The sequence below is a fragment of the Hesperophylax consimilis genome, chromosome 12, assembly GCF_061612785.1.
Source record: "Hesperophylax consimilis isolate HC1 chromosome 12, BYU_Hcon_1.0, whole genome shotgun sequence".
In the NCBI taxonomy this organism is placed as follows: Eukaryota; Metazoa; Arthropoda; class Insecta; order Trichoptera; family Limnephilidae; genus Hesperophylax; species Hesperophylax consimilis.
The window spans coordinates 2,641,482-2,664,268 of NC_142847.1; the positions used below are offsets into that span (position 1 = coordinate 2,641,482).

Here is a 22,787-nt window from a genome sequence, read left to right on the forward strand (position 1 = left end):
AAGGGCACACAAACTCCAACGGCTCGGAGGGCTTTGAAGCAGAGAATGGACGGTTATCTCGAGAGTATTTCCTCCTGGGGTAAAAATAATCTCGTCGAATTTAATGTTTCAAAGACCCAATCCTGTCTGATTACGTCTAAAAGGGATCCAAATGATAATCTAGTCTCCTTCAACGGAAGCAATCTTCCGAACAGGCCTTCCATTGATATGCTTGGTGTAACTATAAGTGACCAGCTCAGGTACGGGGGCTCCATCGAAGCCAGAGTAAAGTTGGCCTCTCAGAAGCTGGGCGTACTGTACAGGGCCCGCAGATACTTTAATAGTACACAACTGCTCACCCTGTACAAATCGCAAGTGCGCCCTACTGTCGAATTTGGCAGCCATCTCTGGTCTGGAGCCCCAAAATACCTGAAAAAAACCCTTGACTCTGTGCAGAAACGGACGGTCCGTTTGATAGATTCCCCAATCTTAACAAACGGACTGCAATCTTTAGAGCACAGGCGTCAGGTAGGTATGCTGTCCTTGTTCTATCGGTATTACAATGGAAGATGCTCTGAGGAACTAGCATCATTGATCCCTTCGGCACCGGTGCGTAGTCGGGATACACGCCAAACGCGCGCCCAACATTTGTACACAGTTGACACTTGTCACATGAGAACGGGTCGCTTCTACGATTCGTTCTTAAGTTCAACAGCTCGGCTGTGGAACGAACCGCCGGCCTCTGTGTTTCCTCCCTCCTACAACATGGGACTCTTCAAGACCCATGTTCACTCCTTCCTCTCCAAAAAAAGACCCTCCACACAGCATCCCCAAAGATGACAAAGGCCCCGAGGGAAATTATTTTCTTCAGGGCCTCCTGTGTGGAGTAAATATAAAAAAAAAAAAAAAAAAAAAAAGTCGCTTTATTTTGTGTTTAGCAGTCTTTTATATAGAGCATAGAGAACACCTTGCAATTTGAACACTTTCAATGAAGATGGGGCTACTGCCATTCAGCAAATATTAGCGATTTTCCAGAATAAATTTTTATAGCCAAAAATGTTTTTTTGTGGTGGAATAAACTTTTTCTCTTATGAGGCCGAAACAGCTATCAAGCAACAAGCAAGGCTATTAGAAAATTAGCAAAACTTAATAAAAGTACAGATTAATTAATTTTCAAAATGCCTGTTTTAAAAATAAAAACAATGTAATGCATAGTTAGAAGATGGTGTATTATTGATTTTTATTAACAGAATCGCTAAGTAAATAATAAATGTACCTAATTTATGTTACAAATCAATCGTTTGGTTTACGAAACATATTATAACTTAATTGTGACAAATATTTTTTATTTATTATCAAATGGGCAGGACGCTAAACTGGAAAATTGTAGTAATTCATTGTCGCCCAAGGAAAAACAAGTTGATATAATAGAAATGGAAGAACAATATTGAATATCACAGAATATAATATTAACTTTATGTACATATATGTATTTATATTGTATTTATCCCTCCAAACCAAGCTAAGTTCTAGGATGGAAAAGATCAAGGTATAATATGTTGAATTGTTAAGTGGGGGGGAAATGAATGCTGCCATCAAATTGAGCCTCAAAATAGTTTCCAGCTGCCAAAGCCAGGTTGTATTTGGATGCAAAACTCAGCGGGAACTGCCTTCTACCTTCAACAACCCTGAAAAAAAACCTCAATTAATCTTATGATCTAGTTCCAGTTTTACAAAAAAACAACTTAATACTATTTTAGTGATACTGATGCCACATTTTTTTTTTTAATCTTTAAAAAGGTTTTTTTAACATTTGAATGTTAATTGGCTATTAGCAGCTTGTCAGCGGTTTGTAAATTTTAAAGCTAGGTTGTTTTATTATCCATTGATTAATCCGTCACACATAATCGTATAGAAGTTTTACTAATTGCCGATGGGCTGAGAATCGGCAATTAACTGAAACTGTTCAAATGTCATACATTATAATAGGCATACGAAATGATGATTTGTGACAATGTCAAATGTGACTGTCACAACAATGTAAAACCAATCTTATATGTTTCAAATGTTTTCAGAATACTCTTTCACAAAATGTCACAAAGGGAGAAGTGTCAGTGTACCATTTTGTTTTAACAGAAATGATCTTAATCAATTGAAAGAGAATTTGTTAAATTCTTGCCAGTCTTGTCAGTGTCCCCCTTTGATTATATAAATGTCTAGATTGAGCGTTCGAGCGACGAAACGCCAAAAAAAATATCGGCCAACTGTTGGCTGATAAGCTCGTTCAGTCCGCTCAGTTGTGAAACTATCGCTGTGCGGTAAACACGTGTTGTATGACATTTGAAAATGACGATTTGCGCTATAACAGTGTGCAGAAATTACAAAGGACGATTGAAAATAACTAAAAATATTACCTATCATAGGTAAATTACCTTTTCAAAGCCATATAATAACCATTTAGTTAAAGAAACAATTCAGTTTTAATAGTGTAATTTAGTCTTGACAACGCCATATTTTGACGCATTGTTTACAGGGTTGCCTGTTCTTCAAATTAAAATACCCACATAAGGTAAAAATTGCATGGCATAAATGACGCCGTTCTATTTATAAAGAACATTAACTTTAAATTCAGTAAATTTAAATGATTCATCTCTTTAAGAAATATAAGAATCTAGTAAATAAAAATAATTCCCATGAGTGCGTTGTTAATTTTAAAATAGGTTTTAATAATTACCCAAAGTACACTATACACGGTGTCCGGAAACTCGTAGTACAAGCGGGAAACTGGAGAATCTACACCACATGGGGAACCCAAAAAAACATAAAGTTTTTTGATTTGAGCATTTTCAAAAAAAAAACCAAAAAAAAACCAAAAAAATATATTTTTCGGCTATTTTAGGGTTAAAGTTTTTTCTGGTGTTTAGAGTTGAATAACAGATGTTTTAACCCTGCAGAGCAGAAATATTTTATGATTACACCGGGTTAAATGAAGGGTGATTTCAAAATAATGCTTCAAATCCGAGTTTCTTCATTTGTTTTACTTTCAAATAGTTTTAATTAGTTGGGTACTTTGATCTTCAGTAATAATTTATAAGAATTTGATTAAAAAAAAAAAAATTAAAAAAAAAAAAATCAACTTCAAACTCGATTTACTCGATAACGAAAGCTCAAATAAAAAAAAAATATACTACAAAATCGACTCCAAATGTGATGTAGATTCACCAGTTTCCCGCTTGTACTACGAGTTTCCGGACACCCTGTATATAATAATATTATAATTGTGAAAGTTTGTCTTTGTGTTTAAGTGTTTGTAAATTCTTCGGATTGACACTATATTTAAAAAAGTTATGAATTCTAAATGTGTTTATCTATTAAAATTACAAAAAAATGTGACAGGTTTGTTTGGTGAAGTATCAAGTAAACTTTTAATTTTATTCATGCATATTTTACAGAATACCTAATGATCCTATATATTTTTAGGTAGGTATAGATTTACCTGGTTTTGGGCCACCTTCTTTAATTGATGATGATAAAAATTTAAATTTAGACACAGCGATACCTGCCGGCCATTTGGCAGCGTCTAGGAATGTATCTTTCTTATTTTCCGTATTTCTTGTTTATTTGTTAAAAATAATAAAATAAAAAAAAATCTCTTTTAACAATGATTTTCTTTTCATTTATTTCATTATATTTATGTAGAAAACTATCTTACTTAAATGAATTCAAAATTAAACGAATTATAGGTCCCGCAAAATCGAAACATATTTTTTCCCAACTTTTTTGGGAAATACTAGGGAGCTGGTATCACTCAATACGCCTACAGTGACGTTAAGCGCTTACGTCAACGATATAGGTTGCGTATACTTGTGTGCGTGACACGCACACAAGTATTTCAAATCTGGCCTGTTCTTTCTGTTGGAATAACAGTGCGACACTCTATCTAGACATTTATATAATCAAAGGTATCCCCCTATGTTCACTGCTATTATACTTTGTTTTCACATAGAAAGTTAATAAATCATAGATTACGTGTAGCGTGTCTTTTCCTCGTTGTAATCAATGGAGCCCGGCTGTCGGTAGAGACTGAAGATGTAACGGTGGAGGCCGGTGCCTGCTGGCGGGCTGCTCCCGAGGTAAGTGGCAATAATCTGGCCCTTGGTAACAGTATTACCAGGAATGTTCCCAACGAACCAGTGCACAAACTGGTATTGGGTGTTTGGCAGTGCATCGGGATCTGGGTAAAAGAATTTAAATTTGAAAAGATTAGTAAATTTGGAAATTACTCTGTAACAGGTCAATAAAACAGTACAAAGCAATGAAATATTACCGGTCAGAGTTAGAGTGTATAAGGTATCTGGTTCGGGCACCCAGTCAACAGAGGGGAGGGCAGTCACGTTACCCGGGGTCAGTTCATTTCCCCCGGTAACTTCTACACCGTTCGGGTATTTTACCTGAAAACACATAATAAAGATTGTCAATAAAATTGTATGAGAATATATAACGAATCCAAAACAAATATCTGTGACATCTTCATCATTAATACAGAATCGTCCTACACCTCTGACGACAGTAGAACATTATTTAACTGGCAGTTGTATTGCAAATTGCAGAAATTGAAATTATTTTTGATGGTCATCAAAATCCCCAAGAGCTAACGCAGGGCACTAACTGCAAAGATCAAATTAAATCCTCTTTGGAGATTAAGGGTGATCCATCTCGCACATACATGCAACATTCAGAATCTGGCAAAATCACACTCTCCTTATGCAGCACCTTATGTTTTGATTTATGCAAAAAGACATAGCCAAAATGCACATTTTATTTTAATTTGTGAAGTTCAGGCACAATATTAAAGTGTATTCCGACCATAATCTATATACTCCTACCACATTATACAAAAAAAATTATTTATTGTTTAAAAAACATTTACAGACTATTTTAACATGAAAAAAAATCATTAGATAAGCGCTGCAAAAAACGTATATGTCAACAGTCCACTCAAAAATGTTTACATCATGCACAGTTTAAGTGTCATTATACACTATGTATTAACAAACAAATATAAATAGCAAAACGTGAGCAAAGACAAAAAAAGAGATATCAAAAACAAAACATACAGATCAATGATCCAAAAAACAAAAGAAACAAAAAAAAAAACAGAAAACAAATAGAGAAAATAAACAAACATTCCCAATCTATTGCTAATTTGCTTTTTAAAATAAGCGAGATTATTTGCATATATAATTATGTATGTAGTTTAACTCAATAGAATTGTACAGACGACACATTCGAGACAATAGATTGAAGTATGCAATATTGTTCTTAAATAATTCTAGATGGAATATATTCTGACTCCTTAGATTACGTCTATTAGGAACTTTAATAAGAATATTGCTCACACAATGAGTTGTTACAAGTCATGAATAATTTTGTGTAGACATATTAAGTCAGCAAATTGTCTTCTTTTATCCAGGGTCGTAAAGTTAAAGTATTGGAGTAGTTCCTTGTAAGACTGCAGTATGGCACTTAGTCCAAGTTTAAATGATAACAATCTTTTTTGTACAGATTCAATAGTTTTTGTTATTCTAATAGGGGTTCTCGTAAGTAGAAAATTTTGCACTTCAAATCATTATTTATAGGCCTTAAACTTTTTTTTTATTAAGAGGAACGGCTGCGGTGCCTGTTTCATACAAAATTTTAATTTGGATTTACGGCTAAAATACTAGAGTAAACTGTTTTTTTTTTTTTTTTAGTTAAAAGACATGGTATATATAAAGTACGCATATGGATCAGATTTTCGATTTTTGCCTTAAATTATAGAATATAGGCCCCAGAAGATGACGATTTTACATGATTTTACGAGGCATCTTTGGCAATTTTTTGTGACCAAATGGAAGATATTTTTTGAAAAAATCTCACATATCCCGTCTCAGGCATATAATGAACTATACAATAAAATTTGAATCTTCACTGAAAAAAGTTTTATTTGCTTCAAAAGCCGAATTTGGTGGCCACAAATTCAACGTATATTTAACTAGCTTTTTTGTTATTGTCTCATTCGCACTTTCTTGAGTCGGGCTGGCTAGAGTAGGTGAAGCACGGGCTGGGGGGCAGGGGCCCCAGAGAGATCGCCTGCCTAACAAATACATGCATACATACCTACGTCAATCGTCCTTCATTTTTTATTATTATTGCTAGTGTATGTATATGTGACATTCGCAGTCAGCCCGCGCGGACATATAATTGACGAATTTGTTACTTTGTTTACGAATAATATTATTTTTAAACTCCACAGTTTTTAACCGAAGCATCCCCAAATAATTTATTTCATTCAACATGGGTAAGTAATCATTATTTGAGCATTTTTAACAATGATAATTAGGTTACGAATTAGGGTACTTACGTTATTGATTTTTATAAAATGTTATTTGTGTTTTAGGACGAAAGTGGATACGTGGTAAGCCACCCAGTATGCACCGGAAAAAGAGGAAGTGCAATGTCAAAAAGACAGAAAGAACTCGGAACAGGTGAAAATTAAATGCAATATTTAAATCAATATTTATTATAAGTATTTATTTTTTACGGTAAAAATGTAATGTTTTTTTGTTGTTTTCAGTTCCGTAAATGATGTTAAAGATTGTCAGGCTAAATTTGCCAACGAGGATTTTTTCGATGCTAACATCGATGTGAATTGTGGGATTTTGAGCAAACGGTAAGCAAATAATTTTATTTTCACAAGAACAAACTCTCGAGAATGTACACAATAACATCAAGATACCATCTTTTGGTTAGTAGTGAGAGTTTCATTTTATTGCCGTTCAGCTTTTAGTTTTGATGACAGTGTTTTTACACATTGGTACAATTCAATATTACACCGACGATCTTTAATTAAAAGTGATTAAATTTAAGAATAAAAACCGTCATCCATTTTTGCCTATAATTGCTTGTACTATTTTGTCGAATTTGTAAGTATAATCACTACACATATTGATCATACCTTGACAGTATAATATGCGGTCTTTTGTTTTCACGGTTTGATGCCTGATTTTTTTTCTTTTAGTGCCGATGTGATTGAACCCGAAATATCGTCGCAGAAAATGTCAGACGTATCACCCGACATTATATAACATATAAGTAATGCCTTTAGTTAGAAAATTTGGAAAATTTTGTGGTTGACTGACAAATTTTATTAAATTAAATTTTAAATTAAATATTGGAGTCTGTTCTTAATATACAACTAATACCTGTCCGACTTTTTTTTATTTTTCACCTTGTGCACATGTATTGTGTAGATTATAAAATAGGATTTTTTTCAGTATAAAAAATCTGGGACTAACTACCATAAATGTATTCCTCACTGCCTAGAATGGACGGAAATAATTATACCGATTCATTGAACATTTTTAATAAAATATGCTTGTTGCTATTATTCTTGCTGTTATTGTGCTGCTATTTTTATGGTTATTTTTATTTATAGTTGTATTACTTAATTTTGTTGTTCACATAATATTCTTCTTACACAACACTTAAAAATAATCTCGACCAAAATCCCAGTGATAAAGTCAGTGCGTGTTCGGAATTATATACACAGCGACACGACTTTATAACTTTCTTCCAGATAAAATAAAAAAAAAAATGTGATTCACAAAAAAATTTCAAAGGTAATGTAAAAATTAAAAAATAAAAGATTATGTCAACAGTAACGGTAAGGCCTTTACCGGTGCACTTACACAAATTTTAAGTAAGTGTATATTTCTATTCTCTACAATTATATTACTTACTGTTCATATATTATTTACTGCTGTTAATTCTATGTACTTATCTAATTTATAAACTTATACACCTATTATTACTATTATTATAATTTCGTCTGTGGCCACATGTACAATGCACGTGTACAATTTCCGTATCTCCTACAATAATACACGTATCTGCTAATTTAAATGAACTAAACAAAAGGGTGATTCCCCGTTTTGATGCAAATATATTCACGCACAAAAGAAAAAAAGCATTTCTCTTTTACTGGCCTTCAATACGTGATATTGTCAGTGCCTAACGTGTACATGCGCATATACCAATACTATTAAAGAATAGGTCGGAAGCCCTTGTATGTCTGTGTCTGCTAATGGAATGAACTAAACGAAAGGGACATTTCACCGACTTCGTGCAAATATTCAAGCATTGAACTTAATTTCTTTTTTATTTAATCTCATATTATCTAACTTTTTTTGATCGCTTGCAACGTCAGCCGTACTAAAAACCAGGTACTCTCTCTCCGTTCCCCGCTGCACGCTCCGTTAGAGAGGGACACAGGACAATAATTATTTTTGCGGGAGTCGAAATTTCATCCGCGAAAACAACGCTCTTAAAGCAAGAATTCTCTAATATTTTAACTATGGCATCTATAATATTTCTAAGTGTTTTCTTAATTAGGGTTTGTTAGTTAAATCCTCTGCTAGTTAAGACCTCTATAATTGCACAAACAATTTTTCCGCTTATAATAAATCATGGTAGGAAGTAGGTTGTTTACAGTTATTGTCAGGTTATTCTAAATTATAGGTTATGAAAAAACTGCACATCATTGGTGGTTTCTCCTGTTCATACATTTTAATTTGTTTATTCAATAAATAATAATACATAACATGAGTTTGGGTTATTCCCACGACGATTATTGATTGTTATGTCGATGTTATTACACAATTAAATCAAATAAATGATTTGTGCTTTCAAATAATTACTCCAATTTAATAATTTATTACATTGTAATTCATTCATAAATAGTGTTAGTCATTAAAAAAATTATTTTATTGCGATTCTATTTTGTGTGATGATTTCTAAATTACAAGATGGCCTCCAAAAGCACAATGAGAGTCGTATTATTTCCTGTGCAAATATTTTTAGATGTAGTGTATAATTTACTCATAATTGCATCAAAACCCCATATCCATTAACAATTACACTAGGTATATCATGATGTATACTGCTCCTACTGTAATTCTGAAGCTAAATATTAATGTGATGGATCCTATGTATGTATGATACTAGGAAAAATTAAACTTTGCGCAAAACAAATACAGCTTGATACATTTCTTCTCAATGTCACTCCTACTGTGATTCTATGAGTTCAGTATTAAGTTCAGTATTAGTTCAGTATTAAAAATGTATTAAGCAGGTATATTAGTCCCAGCGAGAGATGATACGTGACGTGATCGTTCTAGTATCTTCAGTCTTTTTCGTTTACAAACAAAACGAGTAAGAAGGAAGAGGACAAATGTCGATGACATCCGTTCGAGCTCTCGCTGGGACCGGTTTACCTACCGAAAACAGGGTAAATTCTATATGCAAATTTATTATTGTCATTATTATCTAATATTATAAGAAATTTCTTACCTTGAGAGTGGCCCTTTTTATAATTGGAGAAACATTACCGGCAGTTAGCTCCGGCAACAGGCTAAAACTTAGCACTACAAAAAAAAACAAAAAATAAGAAAAAGATATAATTTTAAAGAAAATGCTTGCTTGCGATTGTGTGCTGTATCGTAAGAGTACTGTGGGTAAGAGGTAAATGCAGGCAGGTGTTCCAAACTCAAGGCCGGCCCTAGAGGGCGCAATTGGAGCAGTCCGTTCCGGGCCCGGAACTGCCAAGGCGCTGATAATACCTAACGCCTAACACATCGCTCTTGAGATTATTTTTCAAAATAATGGAGTTACACAAAAGAGTGTACTTGAATGAGAACACTTAGGACGGGTTGTTTCGGAGAATTTGAACAATTCATCTAATTTCAACGTTCATTTGCAAGTTCTGTGAATGTCTTATTCAAGTTCTGTTATTATATCATTATAGGCTAGTTGCTTGACAAAACTGAAATAAAACAGAACTTGAAAAAATCTTTCACAGAACTTGAAAATGAATGTTGAAATTTGATGAATTGTTCAAATTCTCCGAAAAAACCCGTTCTTAACGTTTTTGGTATGTATAAATGTATGTTGTGCCGTGTAGGGACAGTCGGGGGGCTTATAAAATCATTTAATAGTAGCTTCATTTTAAAAACAGAAGTAGAGTCTTGACGTAAGAGTAAGAACCGATAGAAGGACCCATCTCGTCTGTACCTGATTATTAATACATATTTTTACTGTTCAATGGGTTTTATTTATCAAGATTTCAAATTATAAAACTGTTTCCATAGCATATTATTCCACTCTCAAAATACGGGCATGTGCCAAGTCTAGTAGTCAAAAATCGTGGAAAAACATTGATAACAAATGAAAAAAAAATAATAGATTTCCGAGATTTTAGTATAAATGCTAGCAAAATGATATGAAACTCTGTTTTAATGATATAATTGACTAAATACTGCTTACTTACTATTAAAAGATGTGTATTGTTACATACCTGTGCACAACAGTATTGAGATATATTTCCTCATGATGAATCACCTATAATTATTATGTAACTTGTAAACTATTCTCAGCGAGATGCAGATTACGAATGCCGGTATAAAATTCTGCATGATAGTTTTATGAGCAATTCTGTCATTTGCAAACCCTTTAGTTGCCAAAATCGAAAATTTTCTCGAAAATAAGTCTCGATGTGGGAATCCCACCGAGGGAGATGGGCGTAGCAACATCCATTGTTAAAATAATTGTAATCTAGATAAATAAATAATTTAAAAAAAATTTCATAATAAAAATTCCCACTGCAATGGCATAAATAAAACAAAAAATGAACATGACTTATCACAATAATGCTGTAATGATACAAACAATGTAATTTACTCATCTAAAATAATATATAGTATATTTGCGGCACGTTCCAGAGTGGAAGATATATTCTTAGTATCGCCCTGGTGTAAGATCATCAATTGAAACATTGCTTGAAATGACGACCAGATGACCAGATCTGAATAGCCAGGTACTTCCCTACCTCCTCCCCCTGCCCATTACCTTCAGCCTCACAACACACCTCAATTGGGGATGCCATAGTCTCACTGGCTTCAGACGATTTTGAGTCATTGGGGCTCTTGTGCGGTTTCAAATATACATATTTTTTTAAATGTACAAGTAGTAGTTTTATCTTTCTTATAGGTAGGTATCTAGTACCTTCCTCTATTAAGTATTATATCTAAGGATATTATTTTCATCTCGGTTATTTTATAATTATTTTTAATATAAATAATCTTTTATTATGTAATTTGGAGAAATTCCATACCTTGTCGTGTTCTCTTTATCTCCTTTTACCCTCAAACTATGCTTATTGCATTAAATTCGTAATAATAATCTCATCGAACAATCTCTTCATCAGACCCCATCAATAAAGACCTCTCTCTAACCAAACAATATGATTTTATTTTTTATTTTTTTTTAATAACTTATTGAGTAAAACCTCAAATTGTAATATTTAATTATTGAAGACAATATTAGCAATCCGATTAAAATTTTCGTTTAGGAATCGCTAATATTGTCTTCAATAAAATGGGAAATGTCTAAAAAAGTACCTACCCAAAGTTTTCTACATAATAATATAAATAAAACAATTTTTTTTACATAAATGAATTGGAATTTTATTAAAGATCTTCACAAGTTAAAGCAAAAAATTTTAAAATCATTTTATTACAATCCCAATTGCTTGTGTACAGTTGGAACATAATCGTCATACTGAGCCTGGTAGAAGTTTCCAGCTACGGGGTTACCCAGTGAATATTTCTCAGCGAACTTAGCAGTTCGGAACTCTGGCCTTCCTTCCCTGGTCCTGTAAAAAAAAAATCAGTAAGTATCTCGAGAATATTGACTGATACATTAATAATTTGATAAAGTTTTATACTCATAACACAAACAAAGTGGAAAAAACTGCCCATTTCATTCTCTGGGTTAACACCAAGAAACTTATAAATACATATACATATTGGTTAACACTGCCCACAGTTAAGCCCCATTCACGTTGGATGTTCTTAGATGCATTGTAAAGACTTGTCTTGATATTTTATATTTTCATGCTGCAAGTTTACACAAAAATATGCAGTTATTATTTTTGTGAATTCAGTCTTTAATATTAAGTTTCTTTAATTAATAATAATTTAAGAAATAAATATAAATGGCCAAAATTACACTTCTGCCAATGAAGGGTTAGTGTAAACAAGTTGTTTAAGTAATAATAGACCGGAAGTATTAATAAATTCCATTGTAGGCTTGTTCTCTGAGCTCGTTCAGTGTTATTACTGAATGTGGGTATGAATTGAACTGCCATCTTATGCTGCTAATAGAATAATTCAACCTTCTGTGTTCTAAATAGAACCTTTAACAAAGTGGCAATTTATGGTCCTGTTGGCATAGCACATTGTAATTTTACAACAAGAACATTCCTGTTCTGTTGTGTTGCTACCGATATGGGTCATAGAACAAATATAATGGCTACAAAGGTTATTGTTAAATAGTAAATTCTACATGGCTTTTCAAAATAAACCATGTCTAAAGTGGTAAAATTAACCTTTTGTCCAAAAATCCAGTAACATACATTAACATAGGTACATATTCAGGATACGGCATCATACTTGATAACTCGTACAAGTTTTAAAGTTGATTATTTATTTTATGGGTCTACATTTTAGCGATAAATTCTTAGTTATATTTGAAAGGTTATAAAATAGATAATATTATCTTATAAAAACGATTTGTTTTGCTAAAATGACACTTTAAAAATTATTCTTATTTAGTTAACATTTTCTGCATTTATTTATGGTGTGCATCGAAAAATTTGTTATAAAACAAACTAATATTAGTTATGCGTCTGGGATCATCAGACCCAGGAACTCGGATTTGCTTTGAATATAAGTATCATTTTCAAAATTGGAACTGATTGTATGAAAAATTCAGACAGATAAAATAAAAATACCTACATGTAATATGATATTTTTTACCGAAAATTATTATTGTCATTTAAATATCAGAATTATAATAGTGAAAAATTGCAGATCTGCGGTAGTCATAAAATATTTTTTATATATTTATAAACAAAGACATTTTATTTTGGTGTGTGGGTTGATTTGTTTGTTTTATTAATCTCGGATGTCATGTTCAACGTCATTCACTTACTTTCAATCATGATATTGTGTTAAATTATATATAAATTATCAAACTCTTCCTAATTAAGATCATAATCATTACTGTTTGAGATTAACAATTATGTCTGATTTTGTCATACAAAATTCCTTAGCGTAAATTCGTTTTTGTATGATCCATCTAACTGGCATAATGTGTGATATTACTGTTTGTGCCATTTTTCGAAATGGAAAGTTTTTGGTTGGCATTAAGATAATGACTACTCTTTGAAGGAGATTAGTTTTTTTCCGGTAGGAGTTTACTTTCATATATTTCTTTATAAAATGAATCTCCTTATACACAAAATAACTTAAAAACTATTTTCAACCGTTTTCTGCAAAATTTTCACTAAAACCATTTTGTTCTGGAAAATCCAAGAATATCTGAAGAATTGTAATAAGACTAATAAGCGAAGGAATGAAATATTAAAATCGTCTTACGTTTTGCTGACTTTTGGTTCTGTGAACTCAATCTTTCCCAGGCCCTGCTTGAACACCAAGAAAGTGTAGCGATGAAGTCCAGTCCCTTCCGGGGGTCCGCTTCCAACGTATTCCACCAGAGTGACTCCATTGTCAACATCGCTTCCAGGAATGTTAACCACCATCCAGTGAAGGAACTCACGGCGGGTTGGGTTGGCACGACTGGGTGCATCGGGGTCTGAAAATTATGAAAATCGAAGAAGATACTTACACAAGTGAAAAATTCCTGCATGAGTGAAAGATACTCACACGAGTGAAAGATACTCACATGAGTGAAAAATACTTACACGAGAGAAAGATAATCACACAAGTGAAAGATTCTCATACGAGTGAAAGATACTCACACGAGTGAAAGATACTCACACGAGTGAAAGATACTTACACAAGTGAAAGATACTCACACGAGTGAAAGATACTTACACGAGTGAAAGATACTTATATGAGTGAAAGACACTCACATGAGTGAATGATATTCACACGAGTGAAAGATACTTATAAAAGTGAAAGATACTCATACGAGTGAAAGATACACACATTAGATAAATTGTTTCTGCTACTGGAAGAACATCATTCAGAATATAATGAAATTTCTCTTTAATCACCATATTAGGTATGTATTTATAAAATAATTTAAATAAATGATAAATATGTGTTTCTAAAAAAAATACATATTTATTATATTTTTATTTATCTTTTCAATTCATTTTTATTAATTGCTTTCATCTACACAGTTACTTTTAACCAATTTCCTTTCCATTCCCATTTTTGTTCAATCAAATTCATCAATTCAAATCCAACAACATTTCCCTATTGGGAGTGCCATAGTTCCACTGAGTCGGACAGAGGGACTCTCATGTAAAGTTAAATATAATAAAAAGGAATATAATCTAAAATAATTTGTATTTGTTCATCAGCCTACCAGTCATGATAAGGGTGTAGTACGAGCCTTCTTCAGTCTCCCACTCAACGGAAGGAGTATCCTTTACATTGGTTGGAGTCAGCTCCTTTCCTAGATTCACCTCAATGCCACTGGGGTAGATAATCTAAATCATTACAAAATAAAAGGTGATTCGTACCTATTAAGTTGATTATATACCCGCTATTTTCGTGTCTTCTTTGTTTTCTCCCAGTAAAAAAAGAAAATGAGAATAATGTACTCAGACATGACCAATAAAACTTTATTTTAAATTCTTTTAATGTTTTCCAATATTTGGATAGTACAAGGAAACTTATTAATAATAATTAAAATTATTAACTTCGGTTGCGATTTTGCCTGTAATAATATTTGGCTAATTTATATAGCGCCGTTTTCGTGAGAAATCACCTCAAGGGCGCTGAAATCACCTCAAGGGCGATTTCAGCGATTTTCGTAACTTCGGTTCTTTGAATTTAAGTGACATTTACAAAATTGAAACTGATTGTGGGAACAATTCAGACAATACATAAAGTAGGCACTTACCAGAACAATTTTTATTTTTATTAATTAATTCCATTTTTTTTATTTTTTTTTTCAATGTTCGCATTCAAACTTAAATACTGGTATTTTTTTTTTTTTTAAAGTTTGTTTTCATAATTAAATTAATTCTCAAAGTTTAAATTGTATTAAGCCCGCCAAAACGAGCGGAATCCGAGCGGTAAGAGGCGGGGTGTGGGTGTGACGTCATTCGAACTGTGAAAACCACGTCGCTTAAGCATTTTGTATGGCAAAAATTTTAATTCTTCAACAAGGAATTCCAGTAATTTTTTTACCAATGTTAACCGTCTATTAGAATTGATGTTTTAAAAAAAAAAAGAAAATTGATTAAGATTTCATAGTTAAATTAATATTTTAAGTTAGAATATTTGCTTTTCCCGCCCGGTACGGTACTTGTACGGTATTGCCATCGCTATTTGTTGACGTGCAGCGCGCGAATTCAGGACCACCGCGCAGAAAAGTAAAGACCAAAAGTAAAATAACGGTTTACAGCTCAGTTCACTGTGAGACTTTTCTGGGCGGCCGGCGGCCTGAAGTGTATCACATGTTATGTGACATGTATAATAATAAAAACTTCTAAGTTATGCAATAAACAACTTATTATTATATAGCACTATACGAATATGTATCTTTAGAAATCCTTTTCATATAATAATAACAACAAATACGTACATATATTTGACAAACCCAAATAAACATTTGGCCTATACACCTCTCTCATCTAAACCGACCATCTCTCATGTAATAGAAAGAGATGCACCATAGGTGATCCGTTGTACGTACAAGTCACGACACATGTGACGTCAGAATTCTTTCGACCAATCGTGGAGCGTATACAGTCTATTGCTATTGAATGCTTTTTCAAGAACGTTTAACTAATTCTAAGAATAATAATATAGAAATATATTTATATATTTAGAATCGATATTTTTTGATCTACATGAACATATTTTTTATAAGTCAAAATATTTTTCACTCAACTTCCTTATTCTGTATATGAAATGTGTAATTCTTTTGTTTCAATTTTTCTAGTTTACTAACGGTGTTCATTCAAAAGATAAATTTGTGATTGTCTCTGAAATTGTGAGAGCAAAATGCCATCATGTTAATGTCAAGTTTATAAATTTGATATTTTTTCAAATTGGACTGCTTTATACAAGTTTTTTAATATTTGAATAATAAATGTTGCAATGTTTAAAAAAAACCTTCCAACAAGTTCATATTTAATTTCCATATTTAAAATTAAAAAAAACAATTTTCTCTCTATATGAACGATATATTATCATGTATGTTTGTATAAACAGGGTGTTAAGGGACATACTTGATTTAATTTAACTTGTGATTCATGACATTATTTGGAGTAAAAAATGTAAATAAAATTTTGGTTTCCGGTGACTTTTTTGATGTTTTTTTTTTGTTTTGCTACAAAAATTTTTTTTATATTTTTTTATTAGTAAAAAAAGATACAAATTACATTACACAATATTGAATTTAGTACAGTTATTTATTACATAATATAAGTATTTGATGTACCCCCATAAATAAGCAGGGCTTGTGTGTATGGGGAAACATAGAAAATCAGTAGGAATTGGACAGCTAGGTTAGATATTAGGGGTTAGGTGGTTACTCAATTTAGTGACCAGTGTTGACATGTGAAGAATTTTTATTAAAATTGTTTTTGAAAATTGCACTAAAATTTTATTCCAAATAATGTCAGGAATCACTGGTTAAAGTAAGTCCAGTACGTCCCTTAACACCTGGATAATGTTTATCCCTACTCTACATACACGGGTATCTGAAACTCGTAGTACAAGCGGGAAATTAGTGAATTTACATCAGATTTACACCAGATACCAAGTATATTTATAACCAAAAATTGGTATATATTAAAATATGACTTGCAGTATTTGGTTTCTAAGTAGAACACATACACTAGAAAACATTGTTTATCCATATAATAATAATGTACAATAATAAAAATACACACGACTGAATTAATCTGTTTTACCTGTAGCGCATTTTTGGGGGCAACAGGAATCACATCTGGAACTATCTGGTTCTCTTCAAAACTCTTGACAATGGAGGAAGACATGGCTTCTGGAAGAACGGCTAAACTCAGCACTGCAAAAATATGAAAATTTTTAGCAATGGTAAATAGTCATAACAATGACGCAGATATTGAAACGCTTTTTATATAAATTTATTGATCCTTTCTACAACTCACTTGCTGAAACTTTATAAACTATCATACATAATGTTTTCTCTTTACTTTTATAATAACTATTAACAAAAAAAAACTTTTTCTACTTATATATATTATACTTAGGTACTTGAAATATAGTAATGGTTTTATATTACCCACACTCAGGCAGTGCCTTAGTGGGTTTTCATTTCTTGTGTATACAATTTTGGTAATATATATTATGTTTTTTATTTACTGTCTATTATTATGTATAATATATGTAAAGAAATGAAAATAAATAAAGTTAAAAAAAAAATTATATTGCTGTTTGAGGTGAATAGGTTTTAATAACAATAATGTTTTTAACATGTCAAGGTGAAAACACAACATCATTTGGCACGGTAACTAAAAATCAATTATGTGATAAGAATTGTGTAACCCAGTTGTTAGATTAGCGTAACTTTTATATTCAATTATTATTTGAAAATGAGAGAATATTTGAGAAAACATTCATTGTTTAAGGATACAAAAACTTGTCTGCGCAGTCGGGGGCGTCGCTACTGAAGATATTGTGGAAACAAAAAGTATGTGGATTCAAAAAAAAACATCTTAAATAAATTAATGATGAGAGAATACAAATAAAAATATATATTTCTTTTGTTAATGTACCTACTTACTGATTTTGGTAAAAATTATCACAAATTCCATTTTAATTTTTTGGTTTTTTTTTTTCTGTTTTTAACAGGAAATATTTTGAAACGGGATTTGAAACTGTCGAGTTTTCCAAATAAAGCCCTTTGTTTTTTTTTGTTGTAATAATTAAATTAAAAAAAGCTATTACAATGGTTATATATATGGTTATGATCAAAAATACATAAATTAACAATAATAATGTCAAACCTGTGAATAACAGCATCTTAAAATGTAAGATCTCCATTTTAAAAGTCATCTGCTTTCAACAAAATCCTACACAATACTAAAATCACTGTTAGGTTTTCACTTGCAAAAGGCCAGAAGAAAACCTGTTTTGCAAGTAATCTTTCAGAGTAATTGACCTATGAATGCATTATGATCTACGAATATATTAATTTATTTACTTACCACTTACCATAGTTTGCAAACTCCTCACATAATTTAACAAGTATTATGAAAACTATAAAAAAGATTTATAAATATACCCATAAATAAGGCAGTCTCTTGTGCATTCTTTTAATTCTTATTGTTTATAACTTTTAAAATATATTGCAGCCGCAATTTTGTTTATTGACTTTTAATAAATCTTTAAAATTCATAACAAAAAAACAGTTACTTTAAAAAAAGCAAAAATTGACTTACCTTGAGAACAATTCTAAGCGAATTGAAGAATAATGCCAGACATTATATATTTATCTAATTAAATGTATATAATTATATACGCAGGTCGTAGAGTATGTGTTTTTAATCTCAAGTGCTTTGTGATAAAAATTACATGCACTTGGAAAATGAAGTAAAAATAAACACGTATGGGTAATCTATAAAAAATAAAATTATCACAACTAATCATGGTTCAGCAGAATTAAGTTATGCTCCAAAAACTATTTGCAGCTTTGTAGAAAGTTTTCAATTCATTTACAGCCTTACAAAATGCTATTTCGTTTTATACAACTATATGTATAACATACTTTATGTTTCAAAGACCCAATCCTGTCTGATTACGTCTAAAAGGGATCCAAATGATAATCTAGTCTCCTTCAACGGAAGCAATTTTCCGAACAGGCCTTCCATTGATATGCTTGGTGTAACTATAAGTGACCAGCTCAGGTACAGGGGCTCCATCGAAGCCAGAGTAAAGTTGGCCTCTCAGAAGCTGGGCGTATTGTACAGGGCCCGCAGATACTTTAATAGTACACAACTGCTCACCCTGTACAAATCGCAAGTGCGCCCTACTGTCGAATTTGGCAGCCATCTCTGGTCTGGAGCCCCAAAATACCTGAAAAAAACCCTTGACTCTATGCAGAAACGGGCGGTCCGTTTGATAGATTCCCCAATCTTAACAAATGGACTGCAATCTTTAGAGCACAGGCGTCAGGTAGGTATGCTGTCCTTGTTCTATCGGTATTACAATGTAAGATGCTCTGAGGAACTAGTGTCATTGATCCCTTCGGCACCGGTGCGTAGTCGGGATACACGCCAAACGCGCGCCCAACATTTGTACACAGTTGACACTTGTCACATGAGAACGGGTCGATTCTACGATTCGTTCTTAAGTTCAACAGCTCGGCTGTGGAACGAACTGTCGGCCTCTGTGTTTCCTCCCTCCTACAACATGGGACTCTTCAAGACCCATGTTCACTCCTTCCTCTCCGAAAAAAGACCCTCCACACAGCATCTCCAAAGATGACATAGGCCCTGAGGGAAATTATTTTCTTCAGGGCCTCCTGTGTGGAGTAAATATAAAAAAAAAAAAAAAATACTAGCTGACGTATACCTGGCGTTGTTCTCGGTTATTAATGGTTTGTAGTAAAGTTTGAGGTTGTTAATTCTAATGTACCCGAAAATTGGGTCTACTTTTAAGGTGGAAATAAAATTATTCCAGAGTTGAAAAAGTTTACTTTTTATAAGTTTTTGTTTCACTTGATTGTGCCACGTATTCCTCATTCACTACTGTATACCACATTATTACTATTAAAAAAAAACACAATATACCGACTATTTTTCCACTCCTTATCTCATTCCAGTGCAGAGATTATGTGTTAAGTCTTCCTCGGACGTCCCGACTTCTTCTGCCAATCAAACTACTTTGTAAACACTCTTGACACTAATAAGATCAAACTTTTTAAGAAATTTTCGGCTAAATCGGTTAAGTAGTTTTGATTCTATAGAGGACAAATGAAGAATCATTCATTTTTATATACATATTTAACACATAAAAAAGACGCTGGTTTCGGTAATACAATCATACGAGGTAGATGAGAGATTGATGTTTAATAAAATAAATCAACCTGTAAAAAGATTTTTTCACTATAATATATGTATTTTAAAATGTCTTACAGAGTTTAATGTCTTTAGAGTTTAAAAAATTGGTTTGACTGAGGATTGAATCTTTGTACCCGGAAATGCAGTCAAAAACTCTACCAACTTCGCTAAATGCCGATCGGGTAGGACCGACATTTATTTTGTATATTAACTTCTGTAATGTCTTCAGATTTCAGAAAAATGCATACATGTCCGCTTGTGTGCACGTGATTGCCACCAAAAGTTTATAGAATGCATTGTCATCGACAGTGAGATTATCTGCCGAGTTTGAGCTTGATCAAATATCGGGAAGTGAGTTAATTTCCACTTCCAAGTTTTTCATTAACTCATAAACAAAGACAAAAGTCAAATTTAACAAAAAGTGTACATATTTGGGACACTTTAGAGAAGACAAAGCACTGTTTTTACCTAATATGGATTTTTTCTATGGACATTAATTGGTTTAAAAATACAACCTTTTATTGTCAGATCTTCGTGATAATTTTGTCTGTGACAATTTTATTCTGTTGATTGTAAATGTCTACAATAATTTTTTTTTTCATTTTATCGCTTAGCTTCATTCTGCAAAATACTTATAAATTAAGATAAAACAACTATCATCGAAAATTTCTCCATGATTGAAAAAAGCAGTTAAAGCTAGCCGTAATAAATCAAAAATAGCTTTGTTTGTACAGTAAAAGAAAATGATGTTAATGTTTATTAATCCAGCCCATTAAAGTGATAACTTGATAAAACGTAAATCATAGTACTTAGAATTATATTTTGTTTTGAAAATAAGTAACCTTGTGGTCTATACATTATCGGAAATAAAATACAGTAAAACCCTCATATAAAGTTCCCGCCTAAGAAGTTTTCACTCATAAGAAGTTAAAATATATAAAAGAACCCACATAGAAAGTTATGTATGTATAAGGTTTTCCCGCATATAATTTTAATTTTTCTAATAAACAGATGTATAAAAAGTAAAATGTTTTTCAAAATAAAAACATTAAACAGCCTCAATGGTCGAGAGGTAAGGCTCTCAACTAGCAATACAAAGAGGTAGCGGATTAAGATCCCGGCATGCGCAAGCAAATTTCATGTAATTAATTTGTGTTATTTCACACTTTATTCAATGAAAAGTAGTATACGGTACATTAGCGGCACTTTCCAGAGTGGAAGATACTCTTAGTATCGCCCTGTTGTAAGATTCAAACTAAACTATAATGATTACCTCCTTAACTGATATTACATTAAAATATTATTAAATTGTTTCTAATATCGTTGATGTTCTGATTAGCAAAAGTGACTTTCGTTGCTATTTTAGTATGTAAATATTCATATACTCAATGGTAATTTGTTGCTTGTACATAATAACTCTTTATGCCATACCTATCAGGAAAACTTCTAAATCTCTTTATACACAAATTCTAATTAAGTAGGTACCTAAATCAATATAAATTTCGAGTGTTGCTAAAGGCTCCAGTAAAAGCAGTTTAGTGCACTTAACTGGTTTTCGCAGATAATGTTTGTTTCATTGCAATATTATTACTGTACATATATATTTCCTCCAAGGTTATTACTCTAAATCAGGGGTGGGGAGCATACAACCTTGAAGGTGCTTGCTTCAAATGTGACCTTTTGAAGAATTCAAATTTCTATATTACGTTGTCCATAATATTTAGCACACTTACAAAATAATATTTGTGAGTAATGCAAATAATGGAAACCCATCATATTTTTAGATATTATCCATTTACATAATACAAATCTACGTCATAGACTTTGAGTTTTGGGGTTTAATGAAATATATCATAAGATTCATAAGCACCATTTGACAGACAGACAGTCCTTCCAAATGGTTTGACAACCATTAATATGTAAATAAATTAAAACATTTTAATGCAAAATTGTGTAAATAAGTAACTACACAAAAATAACCCGTTGATTATATTCTAATGTCGCTTATATTAGATGTAACCTGCTGTTTTCCCTCCGAACTTGTGTTTTCCCTCCAATAATACAACTGTCAACTCAGCAACATCATCTTTTTGGTTGTTTAGTCCTGGTAAACGTTACTCATACATAGAGGAACAAACTTAAATAATGTGGTAAATTTCCTAAATAAGTACTTACCCTAACATATTAATTTTTTAACGGAAACATTACACATTTAATTCATTTTTATTTCATTCATCTTATTTTTCATATGAATAGCGTACAGTCCCATATGGTCCCAACTGCTCCTAATAGTCTGGAGCCAGTGAGACTATGGCATCCCCAATTGGGGAATGTTGTGAGGCTTTGAGGTTTGTGAGGAGAGGAAGTAGATGGTGAAAAAGATAGGGGAGTACCTGGCTATTCAGATGTGCTTACCAAACACGGCTAAAGTCATATCAAGCAACGTTTCAATTCTAAATGGTGGTCTAAGACCAGGGCGAAAGTGAGAGTGATTTCAACTCTGGAAAGTGCCGCAAATATAATGTATATATTATTTTAAATCAATAAGTTGTGGAATAACACAAATTAAACAAATAAAATTTACTTGTGAACACCGGGATTTAAGCCCGCGACCTTCGGCTTG

The 22,787-nt window shown here is 32.3% G+C and overlaps 2 protein-coding genes across 3 annotated transcripts; both read right to left on the minus strand.

The window, feature by feature from the left end:
* Positions 1-1,189: 1,189 nt before the first annotated feature.
* On the minus strand, positions 1,190-10,473 carry LOC149419005 (protein D2-like). Its single transcript, XM_089637644.1, has 5 exons — positions 10,373-10,473; positions 9,370-9,443; positions 4,307-4,430; positions 4,009-4,213; positions 1,190-1,667 (listed from the first exon to the last, which is right to left on the minus strand). The coding sequence occupies exons 1-5, from the start codon at positions 10,404-10,406 to the stop codon at positions 1,547-1,549; spliced, it is 558 nt and encodes a 185-aa protein (XP_089493770.1). The 5' UTR covers positions 10,407-10,473; the 3' UTR covers positions 1,190-1,546.
* A 1,053-nt stretch (positions 10,474-11,526) lies between these two features.
* Positions 11,527-18,588, minus strand: LOC149419006 (protein D3-like). 2 transcript variants are annotated; one of them, XM_089637646.1, is made up of 5 exons: positions 18,545-18,588; positions 17,036-17,148; positions 14,473-14,596; positions 13,515-13,731; positions 11,527-11,728 (listed from the first exon to the last, which is right to left on the minus strand). In XM_089637646.1, exons 2-5 carry the CDS (start codon positions 17,117-17,119, stop codon positions 11,590-11,592), a joined length of 564 nt encoding a protein of 187 aa, XP_089493772.1. In that variant the 5' UTR covers positions 17,120-17,148; positions 18,545-18,588; the 3' UTR covers positions 11,527-11,589. The 2 variants fall into 2 exon arrangements, with proteins under 2 accessions (XP_089493772.1, XP_089493771.1); XM_089637645.1 differs by lacking the exon at positions 18,545-18,588 and adding an exon at positions 18,110-18,203.
* Positions 18,589-22,787: the final 4,199 nt, after the last annotated feature.